Genomic DNA, 24,979 nt, shown 5'->3' with positions numbered 1-24,979 from the left:
CAGGTTGTCGTAGGAGGCAGGTCACTCTCTCAGGCTGACCAATGAATAGCAAAGCAGAAAGGAAGCAGAGCAAAAGGGAGAGGAGAAGAGTGTAGGAGAGACTCCGATTGTTGGCTTTGACAATTGGAGTGTTGTGATGCTTTATAAATGTGCCCAACACCACAACTGTGATCAAAGAGAGAAAAAGAGCCAAAAAGGCTAAGCTGAGTCCCAAGGGTTCTTCATAAGACAAAAAGGTGATATACTTAGGAATACAGGAATTCTGGTTTTTGCTTGGAAATGTTTCCTCTGTGCATTTATAGCAGTCGTTCATGTCTGAAAATCAAAAAATTAGATTTTATTCAAAATCTGGTATAAAACATACCAACAAATTGGAACTTTCCCCTACATACATGCTAATCTTTTGAAACAAATACAACGGGACCATGGAGATACAGAGTACAATAACAAAAACAAAATGCACTGTGGAGAGCACAAATTGCTCAAGGTCAATTAACACTCAAGTGCTCCTTAAAGGCATAAGTCTCAAACACACTTAATGAAAGAATCATGCATAGAGATTAGAATGTAAATCTTTTCGTACGATCCACATATACTTATTACTTGTTAAACTGCTGAGGCTTTGAAACAAATACACAAATGGAGGTATGTACAAAGAAACCTTCCTAAAGCAAGACCAGTAAAAAGATTTACATTCTAATTCTTTCATTGTGTGTTGGAGACTTATGCCTTTAAGGAGCACTTGAGTGATATTTCACCTTGAGCAATTTGTATTCTCCACACTTTAGTTGTTGTGTTGTTGGGTTTTTTGTTATTTTACTCAGTATCTCCGAGGTCCCATTGTATTTAGTGTTATCAACATTTGGGAACATGTCTGAGTGGTGTAAACAGTTTACTTTTTCAAATGAAGATAAGAATAGAATCATAGATGGCATGCTCTCTATGATGGAGGAATCACTTGAAGGTTCTGATCCTGATTGAAATCAGTTGTTAATGTTATACAAAAGGAAAACATGCATGCAGCTTCATGCTGTACCATTAACTGATTATGTTAAGAATTACTGAATCCCCAGCGGTTTATGTGTCCAAAAGGTTCTGGCAATGTTTCATGATACAGATGATTTTCGTAAAAAATGGGTTGCTATTGTAAATAAGTGTGCAGCTGATCTCAAGCTTCTTCTGATAGAAAACTCACAGGAAGAAGCAGCCGAAGTGTTAAAGAAACCTTACCAGCAGGCAGTGTTCCCTCTAAGCTGAGTTGGCATGAGCTAGCTCACAGTATTTTAGCCTCCGGCTCACAGATTTTTGTCTTAGCTCAGGAAGGATGGCTCCAGAGCAAACTATTTTATCCTCTAGCCAAATTCCTTACTCACAGCTTGAATGCCAGTAGCTCACAAAGTAGAATTTTTGCTCACAAGACTCCACAGCTTAGAGGGAACATTGCCAGCAGGTGATTTTGATTTGAAATTGGAGGAACTTAGAAATCATTTACAGCAATCATCTGAATAAATTGGCATTTAAACCTTATAAAAAGCCCACTGACAGAAATACTTACCTGTATTTCAAATCGCATCATCCTATTCATTTTAGAAATAATCTACCATATGGGCAGTTCCTGTGCATTAAAAGAAATTCCACCAACCCTCATGATTATAATAATGAAACTAAAATTATGGAAACCCATTTTATAGAATGAGGATACCCTAGTGACATAGTAACTAAGGCTAAAAGAAGAGCAGCACATACTGACAGGAAGACACTGCTCCAGGATAAATGTACTCAAAAGGTTATGGGTGTGTCTTTTGCTCTTGATTTTTTACCAGTGGCCAAACAGATTAGTCACATAATTCATAAACATTGGCATTTAGTGTCAGGAATTGCTGGATGTTTGGGGACTCCAAAAATTGGATATAGAAGGGGTAGAAACATTAAAGAAATAATCACAAGATCAGATTTTCAGAAGAACAAGGTGACCCCTGTGACATTAGGGTATCATAAATGTTTTCAAAATTGTGCAGCCTGTAAATGTTCTTTGGACATTTAGGCATATGGGCATCCACAGAAAGGATATATGATTCAACTTCCACATTATTCTAATTGCAGAACACACCGTTCTGTGTATCTTTTAGTATGTGAGTGTAAGATGCAATACATTGGTATCTCCGTGTAAATGATCAAAGTCAGAATTTTGGAACATCTTTCTTGAATCAGAAATGCCATTATGACAGCTCCCCTTGCTGAACATTTTGTTATGACCCACCATGACTCAGGTCCCGTTCACACTCACCGATTTGGTCCGGGAGCAGGACAGTTTGGGGCCGGATCAAACCGGCGCGATCACACCACAACATCTGGGAAGCGTCCGGCTTCCGTACCCAAACTGTCCCTTTCCCGGGATGAGCCGGCGCAAACTGAACCACCTATCTAGGTGGTTTAAAGGGAAGCGGCGCGGCAACCGGGGCGTTTGATCGCCGCCGCTTCCCTGCGCCGGCTCAACCCCGGCCCGGATCCGAACTGTGCATGCCTGGACATGCGCAGTTCGGCCGGCCCCCGGGTAGGGCGTGTTTTCTCCCCGGCGTTTGATCGGGCCGGGGAGAAAAGGCGGCACGGCCGGGGGATCCGTGGGATCCCGCCGCGCCATGTCAACATTGGCGCGGCTTTTAAAAGCCGCGCCTTCAAGCGCCTTTTCCCCTGCGTGTGGCAGGGGCCTGGGAAACTTACAAGTAGGTTATCCAACAGAAGAAGAGGTGGTTTTCATATCCTGCTTTTCTCTAACCCAAGGAATCTCAAAGCAGCTCACAATTGCCTACCCTTCCTCTCCCTACAACAGGCACCTTGAAGGTGGGGCTGAGAGAGTTCTAAGAGAACTGTGACTGACCCATGGTCACCCACTTTATGTGGAAGAAACCCGGTTCTCAAGATTAGAGCCCGCAGCTTTTAACCACTACACCACGCTGGTAAATGATAACTTCCTGGGGATATTCAGGTCAGGAAAATGGTATAGAGGGGCAGGAGGCAGAAACCCTCTCCATTCACAACATAGTCTGTGCTCCTAGGAAGCATAATCCTCTCAGTGCACATGTGATCTAGTAACTGTTCAGTGGCCCCAAGGAGTTTATAGCATGTGGATCAGCCCTAAGTAGCTTACAAAACTGGCACATGCAATCCCAGTCAAATCTGTAGGTCAGTAGAATTACAAGCACTGTGACTGACTCCTTGAGAGGAACACTGGTCTTTAGTCTTCTATTAAAAAAATGTACAGATTACTCAAGGTTTACTGCTTTACAAATAAATATGCATACAATGAGTTGGATCCAAAGGACTATGAAAGTCCACTGGTGGAACAGATCCTTCCATAGGCCCATTCCTGGTTCAGCCCACTGCACTTCCAGAAATACTGCGGGGTGGTGGTGGTGTCAGGACAGTCTCAAGAAGAAGAAATTGGATTTATACCCCGCCCTTCACTACTCGAAGGAGTCTCAGAGCGGCTTACAGTCTCCTTTCCCTTCCCCTCCCCTCAACAGACACCCTGTGAGGTAGGTGGGTCTGAGAGAGCTCTTTTGAGAACTGCTCTTGAGAGAACAACTCTGAAAGAACTTATGACTGACCCAAGGTCACACCAGCAGCTGCATGTGGAGGAGTGGGGAATCAAACACGGTTCTCCCAGATTAGTCCATGCTCCTAACTACTCTACCAAACTGGCTCTCAAGAGCACCATGGTATGCAGTGTAGGGGGTCCTACACTGGAAGGGGGAATTGCTGGGATTCAGCAAAGAAGGCATCTTTCATTCTTTCCCTCTCTCATTCTCTGGAAGCATCATGAAGAGTACATTGTATTGAAGAAGGGACAATAAGTGTGTCCAGGTCCCATAGAATATATATGAAGCTGCTGGCACTGAATAACTCTTACATGGGTTTCATGATAGTTTGCAGAGAAGTTTTTTTGAGTCAAGTACCAACCAGTGAGAGTGACCTGTTTTATTTGTTCAGCTAAAGTTCTGCAGTGGATTCAGAGATTGTGATTTATCCTAGTTGACCTTCTAAGACAAATATGCAAACTATACAATACAGCTGTAAAGCTAATGAATCTGGGCCATCATGGACATTATGTTTTGCCAGCTGTAGTTACAAACCTAAGAGCACTTTGCTGGGAGTAAGCCAAACTGAATAATATCAGACTCACTTCTGCGTATACCTATTTGATTGCTCTCTGCATCTTACTTGTACGTACCATTTTTATCACTAAGAACTTATCTTCTGAATAAAAGCAAACTGTCAAGGGAGACAGTGTAATAAAGGAGCCACAACATAAGGTTTACAATGATGCACAGTAGACATTTTAAATAAATATTTTAATTCTATTATTGGCATTTACACATAAGAAAGCATACAGTATGTTACAAATTTATCAAAATGTGAAAATATGAGTGTTACATAAGTAACAAATGTAAAACAAAAGAGTATTTTCTTACTTTCCCTGAAAGTAAGAAAACTATTCAGTATAGGAAAATATTGATACCAAAAACATATTAGCTAAAAAAAAACTTTATTTTTTTTTTAAAAAATTGTGTTGTTTTTACACAGTACAATAGGATTTCAAAGCTGCACGGAAACAAGTTTTCTTCAGAAACCAAATTTAAAATGAGGGGACTCAGAACCACTGGCTACTGAAAATGAATCTAAGAGTGCCCCCCCCACACACCATTTCAGGATATTGTGGGATACATTTTGCACTCTCACACAGATACCAAAAGAGAAAAAGGACATCTGTATTAGGCCTGTTGTGATTGGAGCACACAACCACTGTCTCTACTGTCTGCCACTTTCCCCTTTAAAATGCATATGAATGGAAGCCAGCTTGCATGTATTTTAAAGTGGGGAAAAGGAAAATTTGTACAAATCTCTGCTACGGAGTGTTTCATATGCAACTGTCTGTACCTCAGTACAACATATAGTTTTAGAAGCCTCCTTCCAGCAGCAATGATTTTTGTTTCTAAATAAATAATTCTTTTTTTCAAATATCTCCATCATAGAAAATTCTGTGGTGTAGGGGGAAAAGATCACTCTGAGGTCTCACAGGCAAGGCAGTGCTAAAGATTAATGTTGACAATGCTTATTATGATGCTACATGGCTTTTTAGCACTTTTTATAGGCAAGAAGTCCTTCCATTGGCCTCCTGTGAGGTAGCTTTGTACTTTTTAGAACATCTTCCTCCCAGGGAGGTGAAAATACAACAGAAACACAAAAAACCAGAGAGATTTGCCTAGGCCATACAGAGGCAGTGGCCAAACAGAGAATGTGATCATTTTTAGTTCACCTTGCACTAGCCCATACTACTTATTTCACAGATTTTATACCTTTGTTCATTTTGATAATGTCCATTTGTTTCCCCGATAGCTAGAAATACTGCCAGTTTGGGGAAGGGGGGTTAAGAATCCAAGATTCAGAAGTTCTCACACAACCTTGTCAAAAACAATAAAATCCTAAAGTGCTGATGAACTTGAGCCGGTTCTAGCACCTGTGCACTGAGAAAGATAACAGAGTGATCACTCAAGCTTATCATTCTTTAAAGTATCCAGATCTGAACAACTGCAGAAATCAAATATAGGAAGTACATTTTCCAAGAGGCCCCGAAAGCACAGCTCCTTCATTCAGCATCTGTTTTTTTTTCAAATGTCTCCCAGGAAAAAAATAGTCAATATTCTTGAATTTCAGAACCACTTAATAAAACTGGATACAAACATACTCTGCACAATAAACAATTTTGTGTCCATTTTCAGGGAGAAAAAACACTATTAATTTAAAATTTCACAATCCAAACATAGTTACAGAAAATTCTTTCCAAATGCTGCATGCCAAATAATTTGTTTGGAAATAATAACACATGCAGGAGAAACAAACCCAACCAATCCCAATAAAATTAACAAAAATTATTTGTCCATTTCAGCAGCATAATTGTGATTATTTTTGAATGCATCCTTCTAACCACTGGCCCTGGGTTTTAAAAGTGTGCCCTTTTCTTATCTACAACGATAGAATGGCTTGAGTGTTATTTCCCCCCCAAAAAAATGTCAGTATGAAGTTCTATACATACTGTTCTGCTTCTCCATCTTTTGGTTGTGTTGTACCACTTTTGCTCTCTTCATTTATATTTGCTCCTATCTTTTCTGGAAGAGATGCCAAATCTTTAAAAACATCAACATAATGCCCAAATCCTGGGCCCCAGTTCAAAAGATTATCCCAATCAAAGTTGCCTCCTTGCTGTCCGAGTTTTAAAGGTGATGTATTGTCATTAGTACTAGGTGCAGTTGCTTGTGCACCAACAGGCCCACCACCCTCTCCTCTGCGGCCAGGGTATCTCCTAGGCTTGAGCCTAGCACCAAAATTGTCTTCATCATCTGCATCTGATTCATTAACTTGAGATAATTTAGGCATCCTGGAAGTATATACCATAGGTTTGTCCCTATCATACTCCATCTCAGAACATGTAAAAGAATCATGGGAATCACTGTCAGATGATGATTCTGGAGCTGGAATACCATCAGCTGGATTTCTTGTTCTTGAAAGTGGCCTTCTGCAGTCCTCCTCAGAAGAAGACCTTCCATGGTCAGCACTGCAGATGCTTGGGTTTCTAGGACGTGGTGTGTTTAGCCTCTCTACCTCTTCAATGGAAAGTCCAACAGGAGGACCACTCTCGAGAGCAATCTGTCCAATTGGTTGCTTTAGGCGACTTCCTGGCCTGGAACTATGAGCTGCCATCATTTGAGGACTCCTGCTACTTCTCCCTAGTCTAGTAGGATAGTTAAAAATGCCTGTTTGGCAGACATCATTATGCATTTCCAAAGGGCTCCCTTCACGCATTGAAAGATGCATTTCCCTTGCTGGACTGTTTCTGTAGAAAGTTGATGATTTGGAAAATGGAGCTGGACTGTGACGAGAAAGATGGTTGGGCGTAGGGCATGCAGAATGGCTTAGGGAAGTTGTTCTTAGACCTTGACTGTATGAAGGCTGATACGTCAAACTGCTTGCTCCCAAGGGCATAGGGGACTGTCTTGCAAACCCTAATGGACTATGCCTCTGAATGGAGAATTTGGGAGTGTGGCTTCGGAACTGCTTATAGTGCTGAACAATGTCTGCATCTGAAGGAGCTATGCTGCTTGCATTGTCAATGTCATAGTGTTCTATTTCTGGTTCAGGGGAAGCTAGAGGGGCACTGGGTATTGTCTCTGTATTGTGTGGTATGTCTGTTTCATCAAAGATGAGGTAAGGGTTTTCTCTTTCAATTATGTCAGGCTTAGGGTTTCCTTCAGGCTGTTTCCTGATTGTCATATCATCACCATAGGGAGGTATATTGTCAGGGTCATCAAAAGCATCATTCTCGCTGCCCTTCTTTTTCTTTTCCTTTGTTTTCTTCTCCTCTTTTGGCACTTTTGCTTTCTTTCCCTTGCACTGATTGCACAAGATCAGGCTAAGCACAAGCAAGGCCAACACAGTAGCACAGCTGCCAACAATGGCTGGAACAGCCCATAGTGGCAACGACAGCTCAGCTGGGTAAGGCTGAGGGACACATATATGGGCTCCATTCATTCCTCCTTTGCATACATGTCCCTGGGCACACAAAATACCAAGACAGGCCACCGCTGTCTCACATGTTCTTCCAGTGTATGATTCAGGGCAGCTGCAAGTGAATCCAACTCTATCTTCAGGTTCACAACTACCGCCATTCTGACAAGGGTTGGAGGCACAGGCTCCTGGAGGCACACATTTATATGTATACCACTGGTTAATGCACATCAACTCTCCCCAACAGGGGTTGCTTGCACAAATGTTTGGCCCTCGGCAGCCGATCTTCACAGATGGATCTGTTCTGGAGATGGTAGCCAGACTATGCTTGCCTGTGAAAGGAAGACTTTCTTCACCATACTTCAGGTAGGCAATGCAGCCATCAAAACCTAGGAAAAGAGAACAGTAGTGACTTGCAGGTTGTATGTATAAACAAAGCTACTCTGATTTTAAGACTAGAAAGGCAAAAACAAATACTTTCTCAAAAATACCTTATGTAAAGTTGAGGGGAAAAGGCACAGTTCACTGGGTGTGAGTCTTTTCAATAGAGCTGAGCAAACAAGTTTAAAATCCTGGATGTATATAATTTGATTTTTAAAGCCTTTTCATACCCTTGGGTTTGTTCCATTATTTACCATTCTTTCCAAGGTGGCATTTCTGAATGTAATACACACCTTTTCCCTATGTCTTGGGGCTTAAAAATTGTTTTCAGTCCAATACCCCTATACTCTGCAGTAAACATGGAGAGTTTATAAAGCATGGATTAAACAGAACCCAGCTGGAAGTGACATCCATATTCGTTGTAATTTCTGAATTCACAAACCACAGTTGGTGCAGAACCATCCCTTATGATCACCTGGCCATAGAAACATACACAGTATGTCATTCCTACTGAAAAGCAACGGAAAAGCAAAAAACAGACAAACCAAGAAATTAGGATTTCTTACTTAAAGTGGTAGAATAACAAGCCATGGTTTAATGGGACATCTGATTGCCGGCACTATTTATTGGTCATGCTGTTGATTCTCTGGCTCACAGCCTGTTTGCTTAAAAGTGAATGATGTGCTCACTTTTGAAACACAGATAGGACAAAATGTTATGGAGCAACCTGGCTTATTAAGGTTTGTTGTTGTATCAGATGTTTATTAAAAAAAAACTAATTACCATGTTACATTCTTTTTTCCTATTAATTCTTTGGCCTTCTATAATTTCAACATGTATTGGATAACTAACCTAGAGGGCACACAGATTTAGAAATCAAAATAAAGACACACTCAGTGTCTGCACTACAACATCTCAAAACTGCATTTGCATTTTAAAACCTCTGAAGAACAAAAGCCATTTCTATAAATGGTTGAAAGCATATGTTTGCCTAAATATTTTTGTCTAAATTAAATAAAAATTAAAGCATGATCCAACCACAGTAGGGCTCTTTTAAATCAACTTGATTCAATGGGAAAGGTAAGAGTGTGTTTAACAACCCTAACTAACCTATGCATGTTTACTTGGAATTCAGGCCCACTGATTCCAGTGGAATTTAGGGCCAAACTAGACATTTCAGCACCTATGTTTCTGACCTGTGGTCACTGACACCATTTCAGAGAAGAATTTGGCAATTTTTCAACTGGCCAAATTCTTCTCTAAAATGGTGTTGGCATCCACAGGTCAGACCCATGGACACCATGACATCTGGTTTGGCTTACTCTCTAGTCAGCATGCATAAGGTTGCTACCTAAATCTCTCACAATGAAACTAATGGAACAATGTTTTGTTTTTAATTACCGTATTACAAGTCCCATTTATGTCAGTTAATTTCTACGCATGGCATGTTTAGAATTTAAAAAATCAGTCTAGTTTTTAAAACTTTCATTAATTTTATACGGTATGACAAAGTTTTAAAACACATTTCCTGCATTGTTATTTGCCTTCAGCAGCTAGGATATAAAAATGATGCAAAGAAAAACACTTTAGGCTAAAAAGGGCACTTGCGAACAGGCACATTTCTGTCAACTGATGACCAGATTATTTTTGAACTTCTGAAATTCAAGTGGAGATTTTTCTGACAGTAGCCTGAATACATGAAGACACATTATGACCCATCACCCAAGTGCTGAAATTTATTATTTTCATGACTTTTTTTCCTTTATCAAAGTCAATGCAGAATTGAAAAGCAAGAATGCTAAGACTACTGTTTTCTATACTAGAAATTCAGAAACAGTGTTATTTGTTTACCTTACACAGTTCCATGTGGTCAAACAAATGAGATGTCTGTATATATTGGTCTCATGAAGGTTCAATTTGCCATGAAGCCATGCAGGGAAGGACGAGGGTGCTTGACCACTCAACCGCCACAGCATTTCACTATTCACTTGAGCACTCAGTGTGTTAAGGTTTTATAAGAATTTGATAGCCTATTATTTATGGATTTGAACTCAAAGATCTTCTTTATCTTCACAACATTTATGTGAAATAGGTTTGACAGGAGAAAGAAGGAGCCCAAGATGTATGGCAAAGTAGGGCTGGGTCTCACAGCCCTTGTCTGTTGGTATATTACACTGTGTGTCTCAGCGCTCGGCATACACTGTGTGTGTCTAAGATGGAAAGCTACAGAATGGGTAAAACAGAACTCTGCCCTGTAATGATCCTTCTTTGTGGGTATTATGCCTATATTTAATATGGTTACGGAAGACATGTTAAGGTTGTTGGAATTATAGCAAAAATGTCTAAAGGCATATTTCTTGACTTAAAGGGACTTTTTATTTAAAGGGAAAGATTTTTATCTATTAACATCTAGACATGAATATTATCTGACATACTTAAGGATGTCAAACTGCCAGCTGAGCTTGTGATAGAAATAGGATTTTATATTTATTTATTTTTGCATGTATATCCCCGCCCATCCCACAAGGGGCTCAGGGCGGGTTACATCAATTTCAATGAATACAATAAAATTTAAAACACATTATGAACATATACAATACAATAAAATTTAAAACAAATTATAAACATTAGGCAGTTCCAACCTAGTTAAGATAGGTAAATGTGGCCGATTATCAGTGGATGGGTGACAGCAACCTTGGGGGTGGTGTCTTGTATCGACACCCGTCGCCTCAGCCAAAGACCTGGTGGAACAGCTTCATCTTGCAGGCCCTGCGGAACTGAATGAGATCTCGCAGGGCCCTGGTCTCAATAAGGAGCATGTTCCACCAAGCAAGGGCCAGGGCCGAAAAAGCCCTGGCCCTGGTTGAGGCTAAGTGGATGTCCCTTGAGCTAGGGACCACCAGGAGATGTTGATTGTCTGAGTGTAAGGCTCTTTGGAGCATATATGGGAAGTATAAGGCTTTAAAGGTTATTATCAACACCTTGAAGAGGATCCGGTATGCAACTGGTAACCAATGCAGCTGGCAAAGCACATGCTGAACGTGAGCCCACACAGGCGTCGACGTCAGCAGGCACGTTGCCGCATTTTGCACCAGCTGTAATTTCTGGAGCAGCCTCAAGAGCCTGTGTAGAGTGAGTTGCAGTAATCGTCTGGAAGTGACCATTGCATGGGTCACTGTAGCTAAGTCCTGGAGGAAAAGATAGGGCTTCAGTAGCCTGATCTACCTCCATCCATGGACAGAGAGGCATCCAGTGTTATTCTCGGGCTCCTCACTGTCCAGGTTGGCACCAGAGGTGTCCCTTCCAGTGTGAGGAGCCTGATGCCCACATCTGTACCCCCTTGACCCAGGTACAGGACCTCCATCTTCGATGGATTTAACTTCAATCGACTCTGCTGCAACCGTCCAGCCACTGTGTCCAATACCTCAGCCAGCTTTCCAGGAATGGTTTATGAACCAGGGGTTCAGGAGAATGTGTCTCCCACAATCCACCCACAAACCTCCATGTTTTTCATGGAGGTTTGTGAGGTTCATGGGATACATGTTCTTGGGCTCTGAAGGCATTTAAATGCTTACTGAGCTTACTTGTGGGTCTGGTGGGCTACCCGGAAGTGAGCCCTAAAAGCATTTAAATGCTGTTGGAGCCCACCACCAGCCTCCGGCCCCACCTGAGTGAGCTCCAAAGGCATTTAAATACCTTCAAAACTCACTCAGGTGGGGCTGTGGGCCGGTGGTGGGCTCCAATAGTATTTAAATGCCTTTGGCTTTCACTTCCGGATGGGGGTATTCTACCACCTCCCAAACTGATGAGCCAAATGAACCACAAACCAGTTTGGGAAACAGAAATGTTTGTGTAAGGTCATTGTTCATTTAATCAAATGAACCATGAACCCCAATGAACCACCACTTTCCCGGGTTGTGCCCATCCCTAATACAGAGAATCTATCCTTTCTATTGTGTCCACTTTTTGCAGAACTCTGGCATGGTTATCAATGCATATTATGTTTTTTTCCCTTGTTTTTCATATACTGTTGAACATCTGAGTTCACAGAGAGTTTTATATCTCCCATTTGTAGATCTTTGGCATGTCTTGTGCACTGTAATTCAATATTAAGAAAATGCTGTATAAAAATGGCACGTACATTCCTACTGCAGGACAGACTCCTGGAACTTGTCGACTTCTATATCAGTCATTATTTTTAAAAATGTTCCCTGCTCCCCTCCCCCCCGTGAGCAGTCTGTCCTTGTACAAAGTACCAATCTTTTCTGCTAACCTTGTCTACAAGCACTGATTGGGCCAGCATGGTGAATGCCTTCTGTGTGATTTCATTCACACTACATCTCATACCAACTGAGGTGATGCAGATTTCATTGTTTTCATTGGACATAGTAAAAAAAATGTGAAGTGTGAACTTACTACAGGCAACGTTACTCTATCTGGTGATAATCCTTTAAGTTAGACAGATTCTGTTATAAAGAACTCTCTCTAAAATATCACTCCTTACTGCTCTGTTGGCCTTGGTGTTTGCATCTAAAAATCATATCTTTTTTTGGGGGGGTAAATCCTAGGTAAGAATACTAATGCCTACACTGCTGATTTAATGCACAAATGAGACTAATCTATTTAACAGCTCTTCTTTATATGCATGGTTCTGACCAAGAGGGTTTGGACAAGCTGCTTTAACTGTAGTAGCACACCAGTAGTTTTCATCCCAAAGCTGAAGTGGTAACCTTCCTGAGTAAACTTGACAGTGTTTGCTAATTTAACACCTGCAGCATCAAAAAGAATTTGTTATGGTGACTGAGAACATTTCAATTTCCAAAGATACTCTACTGGTGATCTGAATATCACCTTTATTCAACAAAAGTACATTACCTACCCTGTGGAATGTACTCTCGGATAACACCCATACCCTTTCAGTCTTGCTTAGTTTCTCCAGGGCATGCAAAGCTGAATTATTTAGGTTGGTCTTGGAGGGTAACCAGATGTTTGGGCTGTTTTAATAGTGGTATGGTGACAGCCACGTATTTTTAATATTTTAATGTTAATATTTTATATTTATTTGTTTTAATGTTTTTTGTAACCTTATCGTTTTTACTGTTGTAAGTCACCATGAGAGCCTTTGGGTGAGTGGCAACTTTAAAAAAATCAAATTAATAAATAATTAAAGGGAGACCTCAGTATAAAAATATGAATTGTATCAGGAAGGATGGATTTGCACTGTTAGAAATTAAACTCATCCATGTCTACTCTACTGTACTCAACCACATTCTGTTGGGCTATTTTGGCTAGTCTTCAAAAACTTTATACATTATTTTGATTTGTTGGCTTTGCTAGGAGCCTGCACAACTATGTATGTTGCCTGAATACACATCCATTTTATTTGTTACCACCAGTGTGAATGACATACCTGGATCACTGCTCCTGAGGGCCTGGTTAGGTGGAATCCCACCAAGAGAAACTGTAATGACGTCCAATCCTCCAAAATCTTGTGTGACATGTAGGATGTCTCTACTGTAGATTTTGTCAACTACTAGTACTGTGGAAGTCCCATTTTTTTCAATGAGGAAAGAATGCCAGTGACCATCAGAAACATAAATCTCTGGGATGCTTCGCTCTACCTTCCCACCAACTCCAGCATCAGAAATATACTGCATTTTGCCACCTTTTACCTGCAAAGAAGTAAAAAAAAAGATTAAAATAAAGTAAATATTTTGTGTACTCTGTTATTGCATAATATACATTATAAACAAGAGGCCAAAAGGACTCTTTGGGGAGGAGGCATCCCATTTCCCACTCCCTTCATGCCCCCTTGGGTCACTGTTGTGATAAGTAGTAGCATGGGGTGGAAATCACTTTATATCCCAATCTCCTTTTTCACTATTGCCAGCCAGCTGACTGGGGATATGGGCCTGAAACACAAATGTGTCAATAGTGCTTTTCCTCCAACCTCAGAACCCCATCATTCTCATGAAACAGTAACACAGTGACAATAGAACATCTACAAAGCAGTTTTCCCAGCCCTTTCCTTGCTTCAGTCCCTGGCGGCTGCCACCCCCCTCCACTCCCTGCATAACTAGAGAGTTTTTTCAACTTTTTAAAAATAATCAACCACTATATTGCTATAACAGAATAATATTTGTTAAGTCTATTGTGCTCCATGAATTCTACTGTACCTTTCATTAAGATATGCCTCTAATTTATTGCTTTATTTATACCCCACCATTCTCCCCGATGAGGACTTCAGGCAGTTTACATCGTTCTCTGCATCTCCATTCTATGCTCACAACAACAACCCATGAGGCTGATTAGGTCTAGAGGGAGTGACTGACCCAGCAAGCTGCCATGCTAGAGTGGGGACGCAAACTTGGGTCTCCCAGACCCTAGTCCAACATTCTAACCACCAGACCATGTTGGCTATAGCCCTTCAATGAAAAGGGCTGGAAATTTTCATGAAAGAAATAAACCTGGGAGTTCAGAGTATCTGACTATTGATCATATTGTTATTTCACTATAACAATTGTGCAATTGCCAATTTAAAAAAAGAAAGAAAATAAGGCTTGAAAAAGGCTTCTGGTGGCACAGGAGGAAAATGGCAGGAGGCCCGAGGCACGGAAAGTGCCACCAATGTGGGTAAGACCCTAAAAAATGCATACCTTCCCATCCACATTGTGTGGAAAGGTGTTTTGTCATAAATCTAAATCAGGTTTGGGAAAGTTGACAATCAAGGAATGATGTGGTGTGGATGCTCCGCCCCAGAAAACAAAAAACCTTGCTTCAGTTTGGATGCCAAATAGGAGCTGTCATTCAAGCATTTTATATGTGTTGTTCCTGTCGGATGCCTTTGGGGAAAGCAGAGATCTGACTTTCAGACCTTCTTTGTTCCTCCTTCCAGATAATTCTTAACTGTTTGGAACACACCTCTGGGTGGAAGCAACCAACGAAAGTAATTAGACTTTAGAAATCCAAATCTACTGCAGTCCACAGTGTGTGTGTATGGTTCTGAGATCCCATCATTAACTTTATAAGTTTTTTTAACCATTTATGCTATAGAATCATAGAGTCGGAAGGGGCCATACAGACCATCTAGTCCAACCCCCTGCCCAATGCAAGACCAGCCTAAAGCATCTCTGACAAATATTCGTCCAGCCTCTTCTTGAAAGCTGTCAGTGAAGGGAAGCTAACCACCTCCCTAGGCAGCTGATTCCACCTTTGAACCACTCTAACTGTGAAAACGTTTTTCCTAATATCCAGCCGATACCTTTCTGCATGTAATTTAAACCCGTTGCTTCGGGTCCTATCCTCTGCTGCCAACTGGAACAGCTCCTTGCTCTCCTCCAAATGACAGCCTTTCAAATATTTAGAGAGAGCACTTTTTTGGTAGTAATATTTGCACACTGTTAGAAAAAACAAAAAACAAAAAACCAGGCACATGCTAAGAGGCCTTCTTAGCCCAGAACTGTGGGGCTTTCAGGCATAAGCCTGAACGTCTCTTGGGATCACTGGAATTCTTTTTGCTGTCTGGTTTTTGATCAGCAGAATTAAATTTGTTGACTTTTTTTAGTATGAGTCATATCACTATCTGCTTCATAGCCTTGTGTATGTTTGAAAGAAAACCATCTTTAAAAGAACACCACAAAAATCTGTAGACAGACTGTGCAGCAACAGGACTGTCTAAAGGCAACAATATTGTTATCTGTTTAAGGGGCTGTGGGGCAAGTGTGTCATACAGTTCTGTTATAGAGGTCATTCCAGAAACAAAGCTACATAGTCAGAGTATTATACCTTAAAATCTAAAGCTATAACTCAGGAGTAAGTCCTATTGAAATCAGTAGGACATCCAAGTATATCTAAATAGGACTGTGCTGCAAGATTTTAAAACAGCTCAGTAGAGTCTCGAATAATGCTGTCCGGAGGAATCCTAGGCTAGAAACAGACAGATGCTCTACGCATATTGCTGGACAAAAGCCATGCTGCTGCTTAGCTGGGAGGTGTAGGGACCCTTGCATTGCCATGTTATAGCTCTCTGACTAGGAATGCATCTTGCACATCTATGGAATAGTGGGATAAGATTTCATGTGCACTCCTCCTGAGAGTTCGATTAAGGCTGATAGAGCCTGTGCCTACCAGATTTTCTTCCCCACTTATTTGCATGTGCACACAAACACATGCTCAACAGCCTCCTTGCCTTGTCCGTTGTTCACTATAACTGCATGCCTTGGATAGGTATCAGCTAATGAAAACACAAAACTAACCAAATATTACTAATGGTTGACTTTAAAAAATGTAGAAGCAATGAAAAATTATGCAGGACAGCTCTGAATATGCTGGTTAGAATTTTTTGTTTCTGGAAAAAAAACAACCACCATGGACCTCTGAGAGAATGGGAAGCCAGATAAAATTGATAAATTAATGCTGGCTGAAGCATAAAACTGTGGTCTTACGCTAGAGATTCATATAAGCTGGGGAGAAATGGAAACAATTAAAGTAGTCCAGAAAACTTGGATCTTGTACCTATCCAATAAAGGAGTTTGCCAGCATTACTGTTCTACTCATTTAGTGTTATGACTAAGTGGACTGAGTCATACAGAAAGACTGAGCCCACTAGTTTGTCTTGTAAAAGGTACAGATGTTGGTGATACACTTTAAATCCATTTGCACTATGTCATACTGATTCTTCAGCATCTCTTCTGAGAAGACGAAGACACATATATTCTGTATAGGACTCAGCTGTAACTGTGGTTGATACTCTATTGATAACAAGAAAACTAAGCTGGCTTAAATCAAGGACTTTGGCTCAGTTGGTCTGAGGACTGGATTTGTGTGATTATGCCGTTAAACAGATCTTTAAATTTCATGGTGGTGGTCACATTTTATAGGAGGTCTGAACAAGAAAAAGTTTTCACTCTAATGTGCAATGTTTCATTAAGAACATGTGCAACAAACAGCCTTCCGGCTGCCATTCAAATAGTCAGAACTTGGAGTCTAGACAAAGCTGATTAGAAACAAAATAATTCAGCCCTCTGATACTTGGAGCTGTGCCTAGCACTAGTCAACACTTTGGTATTTATAAATAAAAGACTGGGGTGAGTACAGAAGGGGCAAAGACCACTTCACCACAAACAGCCCAATCAAATCAACTCAAGTTTTACCTTAGCGGTAGTATAATTGCTGTTTTCCTGTATATGAATTAAAACTCCATTTTCACTCCTTGTCCTGAATTTGACTTCTATACTATTCATATTTTGGGGCTCCAAAATGGCATCTCCAATGTTAAGTTTCATCATGTATTCCCATTTCCTATTCTGGCGCATGTAGTAGTCAAGACGACCTTTGCCTTCGAATGATAGGGCAGTGTCAGCAGTAAGATCTAGAGTAAAGAAGAAAGTGTTCATGCTAAAAATTGTTTATCATTTCTTGCATGAAATGTGGCAGGGAGGATCCATTTGGTTAGGGATGTAATCTCCTGAAAATTTCATCTAGATTTGGTGAGAGCCAAACAAAAAATGGCACAGACTGAAAATAATGTATTCTTGTTAAACAAATGGAAATGAATGGGGGAAAGAATCAAAACAAGCATAATACTTATAATAAAGGAAAATGAATAACATATTAATGAAAAAATGTACCAAATCTGAATAAAATTTCTGTGCATACCCTTACAATTCCAAGTGAAAACAGAAAAAAAAATACAGTAGTAATAAATAATGGCAAAAGAAGAGGGGGTGGGTGGGAAGAGAAGAAATACTCTATTTACATTTTTCACAGTTTTTTCCAGCTAGTCCTTCTTTGCAGTGACATTGCTGCCAAGACCAGTAATCTATACATGTTCCACCATGTTGGCAAGGGTTAACAGCACAAGCTCCTTCCAGCCTGGGACACCTCAACAAAGAAAGAAAAAAACAAGAGCTTTACAGAAGTATAATTATTTTGTAGGATATTTAAATAGTTGTGATATTCTTTGAGATTAGTTCATTATACATGTGGAGCTCTCTGTACATATAACATGGGTTTTGGAATAATACATTGTTCCCTTCGATGAACTCTCAATAGGGAATAATTTTTTTCTCCCCTACTGAATAAGGCAATAAGGCTGAGCAGTAACACAAGGTCTCAGTATCAGTGTTGAGTATCTAGGCTTGTGCCATCTTGAAACAGAGTGCAAGGTATGCCACATTCACTTCCTGGGAGCCATGTACAGTGGTTAATCTTTATGCAATGAGAATATTTATGCAAGCTTCCTGACTGGCTACAGGTACCTGTAATTTCTGTGCAGTCCCCAGTGCTTTGTTTTTGTGTATTCCAAGCATGAATATTCAAATTTATATCCTAATATCTGAAAGCTGCTTGATAAAATTACAGCCCTCAAAATTTGTGTGCAGTCAACAAGCAGAGCGGGAACTCTCCCATTTCAAGCAATACCAAACCTAATGTGAATGGTTAATACAATTGAACAGATTTCTTTTTTGCTGTGCCATTAGATACAACTGCTTAAATGTTAATCCAGGAGTAACTTTAGTACAGAACATTTGGAGGCATGTTTTGTTGCTCACATTAGTTTTTCTGAGAACTAGTTTTATGGTGAACTATTCCTCATCTTCAGCTGTAGTTTTACAAGTTATTTGCTACCTAGCCTCTTGCATCGTATCATCTAATTTCTGACCACAGCACCATGGTACTTTATCCTGTCCTCAGCAGAGCTGACATCTTTTCTTTTAAGCACAGATATGCATTTGGATGTTGAGGAAAGACTGTGCTATGTACATGGTTCAACTTCAGTTTCTTCAGTTCCTTTCACTCTTATTGTGTCAAATAGGAATTTAATTCTATAGTATTTTTGTGAGTTTCCTTTATGTTCTCTGTGGAAAGAGGAAGGAGGGCAGAATGTTTTAACAAAATAAGTAATCCACTCATTATAAAAGAGTCAGATTTAAATTTACACATTGTATGCCAAAGAACATCAGTTAAATTTGTTCTTCAGTACCTCTGCCCTAGGGATAGGCACAAACCTAAATTCGTCATGAAAATTGTCTGCTTTGTGAGCCAAGGGCTGTGCTATCGCACCTGCAATGAACCTCCCACTAACCTCCATGGTTTTCATGGAGGTTCTTGTGGTTCATGTCAGCAGTTTCTGCAGTAAACATGCCTGCACCAATCAATTAATTGTCAAAGCAATGGGAGGATGGACTTCTGGGGCCCTGGAAACACCAACAGTGGTCTCCAAAGCTCGACAGGCAGTGCTGGCTGCCAACAAGAGAGCTCTCATTGTGCTTTATGGGAGTAGAATGGATATATACTCCCAAATCACACACAACTGCTTTTACTTTGCTGCAGGCATTTAGGCAGAGAGAGAGAGAGAGTTAGAGGCAGAGAGGAAAGGAAACTGGAAGTCATTACTCAGTGTGAAAACAGTGAGGTTGGGGTTCTTTGGTGCTTACTCAGGGCTCTGAGGCAGAGGGGCAGTGGGGCTCAGCCAGTGGGTTCCTCAGTTGAGGACCCACATTCAGTGGGATTTTTGAACCCTCAGTTTCTCTCTGGACTTTTCCCTTTGGACCCTCGAATCCCAGACTTCCCTGCCACTGCCCCCCCAGGCTTAGCTTCATCAGCTGCCCTTGCTGTGCCTGCCCCTCATCTTGGTTTTTCAACTTTCCATTCTCTCCTGTGCTAGACTTCCTGTTAGATCCCCCTTTTGCACTTTGGACCCTAGGATCCTTGACTTCTGTGCCTCTGGGCATCCCCTCACTGGGCTTAACATCATCAGCTGTCCTTGCTGTGCTTGCCCCTTGTCTCAGTTTTCTAACTTTTCCCCACCCCCACACTAAGCCTCCTGTTAGATTCCCCTTTTGCACTTTGGACCCTAGGATCCTCAACTTCCATGCCTCTAGGCACACCCCCCCCCATGGCCAGACTTAACATCATCAGCTGCCCTTGCTGTGCCTGCCCCTAATTTTGGTTTTTCAACTCTCCACCCCCTCCTGTGCCAGGCCTCCTGTTGGATCTCCCCTCTTGCATTTTGGACCCTAGGATCCTCAACTTCCATGCCTCTGGGCACCCCCCCCCACCAGGCTTAACATCATCAACTGCCCTTGCTGTGCCTGTCCCTCATCTTGGTTTTCCAACTCTCCACCCCCTCCTGTGCCAGACCGCCTGTTAGATCCTCCCTTTTGCACTTTGGACATTAGGACCCTCCAGGAGGATGTGGGCAGGTGACTGCCTCCTGGGCCTAAGCAGAAGGATTGACCATCTGCAGCAACAATGTCTACAATGCGGAGGCAGACAGTGCTCCCCCTCCAAGCCAATCCTCACCAAACTTGGAGGTCAGGTAGCGGGGCATCCTGGGGAGGGCCTCTGTGAGTTTGATGCCTCTAGCTTGCAGGGGGTTCATTTGACACACTCCTGAACCTGCAGCTGTGATTTCCCCAGAGAGCACTTTCTGGAGGGCACCTGCTTTGGGGGACTGTAACTCACCCCCCCCCAATCTAATTCTCACCAAATGTGGAAGACTGGTAAAGGAGAGGCATCTGGAGACTCCCTGCAAGTTTGGTGTCTCTAGGCCACAGGAGGGGCATTCTGCCACATCACAAACCTCACAAAATGAGCTAGTTCAGTCAACAGGTTTATGAAGGTTCGTGGTTCATGAGACCCACAAACCAGGATGTAGGGTTGCCAAATCTGTCTTACCTCCTCAGTGGGGGCACTGCATCTACATCACCCGAATGTGACGTCACACGCTGTGTTCCCCTCAAATAGCTGTGGCCCCACCCCAGCGTGTGACATCACATCCGGGTGACGTGCACGCGGGGGTGGGGTTTCCCCCTGGCCCCGATTCTGCGGGGGCGGAAATCGGGGCTTGAAAGCGGGGGGAAATCCGCCCCCCGGGGGCATTTGGCAGCCCTACCAGGATGAACCTCCATTTTCCAGGTTTGTGCCCATCCCTAATCTGCCCTCCCAGTTTGGTTATAAGAAACTGTGGTACTGTCCTGGCAAGTTCTTCAAAAACAAAAACCTCATCAAGCAGAAATGAAGAAACATTGGGGTGATCCTTCTTTTTAAAAAGGTACCCCCACATCCAAAATATTTTGTTTAAGTTTAAAAAAGTAATTATCTTATTTGTTAAGCCAATAAAGAATAATTACACCTGGCTCCTTAGATATCAGAATATTTGAACTATTAAGCTTTGATGAATTAACAAATAAGCACATTTTGAAAAAAGAAAATCTCACCCTTGAAGTAAAGACATGAATGCTCATGAATGCTTATATTGTGCTACTGGCACGTCACTGTTAATATATGTGAAGTTATGTCACAAAAATTGTATGCTTTATTTTTACAGGGAGAGCGAATGAAATTGAATTTTATAACTTCACACTAAATGCTAGCCATGTAAACCTCTTTCTTTCCCTCTGCATGCTAAAAGAGTGAAACAAATTCCAGAAACATTTTTGTATAACTATATTGCATACAGTCTGAATACATAAAATAGCCAGTAACCAGAGTGGAATAAATTGCACTATACAGTAAATTAAGAGGGGAATGGTTTTTTTTAATGTTCTCGTCTGCCAAGCAAATCTGAAAGGAAGCCTGAAACCACTTTTCACTCTGGAACTGTCCAAGGCATTAAAGAAAGAATCTTGGTAGACAAGAGACACACAAATTATCGACACTTCTACTTTTTACTGGTGATGTTACTATGGTTGGCTTTCTATGAAAACATAATTGATGGTGATCTCTGTGCTACAGAGCTTTAGAAAACCTTATGCTATAAACTGAGACCATGAAAGGAGGAGGGATGAGCTAATCATTCTGGACATTCTCTTATTCTAACTCTAGGTTCAAACAGCAGGATAGAAGAAACAACAGGTTCAGCTAATCAATCACTTTGAACTGACATTCACAGGGGGAAATCAGGTAGAAGAGAAGAGCACTGACATTTGAGAGGAAGAGCGAGATAACAGGCCCTGGGACTGTAAAAAGGGGCTTTAAATGTACTGAATCAAATAAGGTGGGATAGGATTTGAAATTGCTAAAGGAATCCTGCTTGTCTTCAGAATACTAGAAACTGGTATTATTGGAAGCAGTAATAGATATATTTCAGTGCAGTCCTTTCATTCATTTTACACATGTGAAATCCTACTGACTTCACTGTAGTAAATATGAACTAGGTACAGGACTGCAGTGGTAAACACCAATGCAATATAGCCATGTACAACAATGCATATAACATTGGAAGCGGAGACAATGCCAGAACATACATTTCCATATGTACATGTTAATACAGATGGAAATGTGTGCTGCCATTCACATTATACCTTGAAAACAAATAACTTTTATCTTCTACCATCTGCATTTTGGATATAAGCATTCAGGCGTGGCAGAGTTACAAATCCAGCAAGAAAGTTAGCATGCTGATGCCCTTCATGCACAGCTCATTTTTTTTTTAACAGAAACCATGATGACTATGTAAAACATCTGAATTGATTGACTCCCATTTTACTCTGATTATTTATTTATTTACAAAATGTTATCCCATCTTTCTGCCCTTAAAAGGGCTATCAAGTTGGCTAACATATACAAACACAACTTATAGGACCACATTTTAAAACCATTAAAATCAACCCTCTAACACACACACACACATCATTAATACAATTTTAAAATTAGTGTTAACATATATACAGAACATTAAAAAAAAAACATTGGTTAGGAGGGGGGGGATCACTGAGGGAATGCCAAATGGAACAAAGTTTTTACTAGCTGGCGGAAGGGGACAGACGAATCTCCATGGGGAGAGATTCATATGTTCCAGAGAGAGCGTTCCAGAGCTTTGGTGCCATGACTGAGAAGACCCTCTGCCACGTTGCTACCTCCCTAATCTCAGAATTGTATAAATAAATTGTATAAATGACATACTGATCTAAGATGCCTTCAGCTGCCAAAGCTTGGCTAGGTTCTAAGGGACGTCCATTGACTGCAAACTCCATTATGCAACCAACAAAATCATGACTTTGCACTTGTCCTTTCCTTTGAAGTATTGGCTCTATGGATCTGATACCTCCAATGGTGACTCTGTTTGGTTGTACATCTAAAGTCCTGAGAAGGGGAATATAAAAAATAGAATATAATGGCAAAAGCACAGATACACTACCTACTTATAATGATAATAATTAAAGCATCTGAAATCACATCAGTGGCTAGAAAACCACTCATGGAAAAGTAATTTGTTGAGGATGTCCTATGTAGATATTACTCAGACAAATCATTTTGAAAGTTGAAATTAGTTTTGAAAGGGAAGTGTGGGAACAACCAATTTTCATTTTAATGCATTTGGCTACAGTTTTCACTTAATCAAAACCATTAGAGAACAAGAGTTTATAATGACTACATGTAATATAATAGCTCCTTCTAAACTGTAGTAAATACCTTACTTTGTTACAACTAGAGACCTCAATTTGATTGTACCGAGTGCTCCATATATAGTGTGGCTTCAAAATCAAGCCCTGGAAGTGATTTACTCAGAAAGTAACATAACTTGGGTTGGAAACTGATCATTTAAACATGACAACTGGGATCAGCCAGAGTCTACAAGGGTCAATTATTTCATTCATCAAAGGAGTACTATGTGTACATATATTGGGAATCTTTGAGTAAATGGATCAGTTTATGATGAGCAATGGGCAAACCTCCCCTGGCTCAAATCATAGAAGGCCCAGTCACTTATTAGCAACTTTGGAGAAATCTTGGGGAAAGAATCTTATTTTTCTATAAGATGGGAAGCTACTGATAATCTGCCATGTTGTCCCCATAACCCCTTAATCCGATCATCTTCTAAACCTCCTTTCCACCAGCCCCCTGAATCACCTTACATATCAGCTGTTTCTCTGGTGGCAACATCACTTCCTCCTCCCTTCACACTCTCAGGGACCTCATAGCAGTGGCTATCATGACAGGGAGAAAGGAAAAATGGGAAGACAGTCTCTGTATGCTCCTGCTTGACACCCTGAACAGTGCCAACTGCAATACTCTTAGGAAGCCTGAGAAATGTAGCTTATTTCCCTAGGGTGTTTTATGGCCAGAATATCATGCTGATGAAGGTGGCAGAGACTGAGAGCTCCTTTCCACTGTCTTTCCATCTCTACTGTAGACTGTTGACTAACATATGCTGTTCTTCAGGATGTTTTCATAACCCAATTCAACCACTGGCTGCTGCTAATGGTGGCAAGCAAAACAGATATTGTAATCACATCTAGATTAGACAGTTTGGAGATGGTGGAGGTAATAAATGCAGTACTGCCATTCTTGGTGTCTTGTAGTTAATCTCTCTACATCTTTTAATTACAATTTAAGTAACAGCAATGGTGAAATTTTTTACCATACCTTCATTAAAGTTTAATAGGACACAGGAAGAACAGACAACTTTGATTCACAGGCCACATCTGGCTTCCAGGCTTCCAGTTGGTTAACCCTGATACTGATTATTATTCATAATTTATAAAACCTCTGTCTGTGAAATTTTTTTTATTTTGTTCTTAGATCAAAATGTGCATCTGAAAGCTAGTGAGTTATATATAAATTTCATCTGTTTAATTGATTATAATATTTTACAATTAAATCTAATTGTGGTTGATTAAAATATGAGATCTTGTTATGCTCATCATTGGCAGCTACAGAAAAAATGGGTCATGTTGCACAGAGTGTACAAAAGAATTAAAGCATTAATAAAGATTTAATGTTCAGAAGACAGTCCATTTGCTTCCTGGTAGAGTTTGGAAAGAAGAAACAAAAGCAGGTGTTGTAAAATGGTTGCTGGAGTTAAGGCCTCTAAACCCAAATTGTATAATCTGTAAACAACTATGTTGAGTTATTTTGTAATATCATAGGATCAATCCTTTAAGAAACTTGGAGAATCTTTCTAAACTCCAGTACAACAGTTTGAGACCATCTGTCCTAAGCATGCTCCTATACACTTATTTTTATTTAAATGAAAGCAGGGATAAGTTGCTAATAAGTTATGGTACCCAAGTCTTTCAAAAACCTC

The 24,979-nt window shown here is 40.8% G+C and overlaps 1 protein-coding gene across 1 annotated transcript in view; it reads right to left on the bottom strand.

Moving 5' to 3' along the window:
* Positions 1-5,985: 5,985 nt before the first annotated feature.
* The window catches only part of FAT4 (FAT atypical cadherin 4), a 194,049-nt gene continuing 175,055 nt past the window's right edge, over positions 5,986-24,979 (bottom strand). Inside the window, exons 14-18 of the mRNA XM_015409489.1 lie at positions 22,855-23,034; positions 17,702-17,826; positions 17,097-17,314; positions 13,355-13,616; positions 5,986-7,952 (exon numbers count right to left, since the gene is read on the bottom strand). Of these exons, the coding sequence (XP_015264975.1) occupies positions 6,085-7,952; positions 13,355-13,616; positions 17,097-17,314; positions 17,702-17,826; positions 22,855-23,034 (2,653 nt within the window). The 3' untranslated portion in view covers positions 5,986-6,084. The remainder of the gene's footprint in view (positions 7,953-13,354; positions 13,617-17,096; positions 17,315-17,701; positions 17,827-22,854; positions 23,035-24,979) is intronic.

Source organism: Gekko japonicus, unplaced genomic scaffold, assembly GCF_001447785.1.
Source record: "Gekko japonicus isolate JY-2015 unplaced genomic scaffold, Gekko_japonicus_V1.1 scaffold108, whole genome shotgun sequence".
NCBI lineage: Eukaryota > Metazoa > Chordata > Lepidosauria > Squamata > Gekkonidae > Gekko > Gekko japonicus.
Note: the sequence above shows the minus strand (reverse complement) of the source record. Positions and strands in the feature narration are given on the sequence as shown.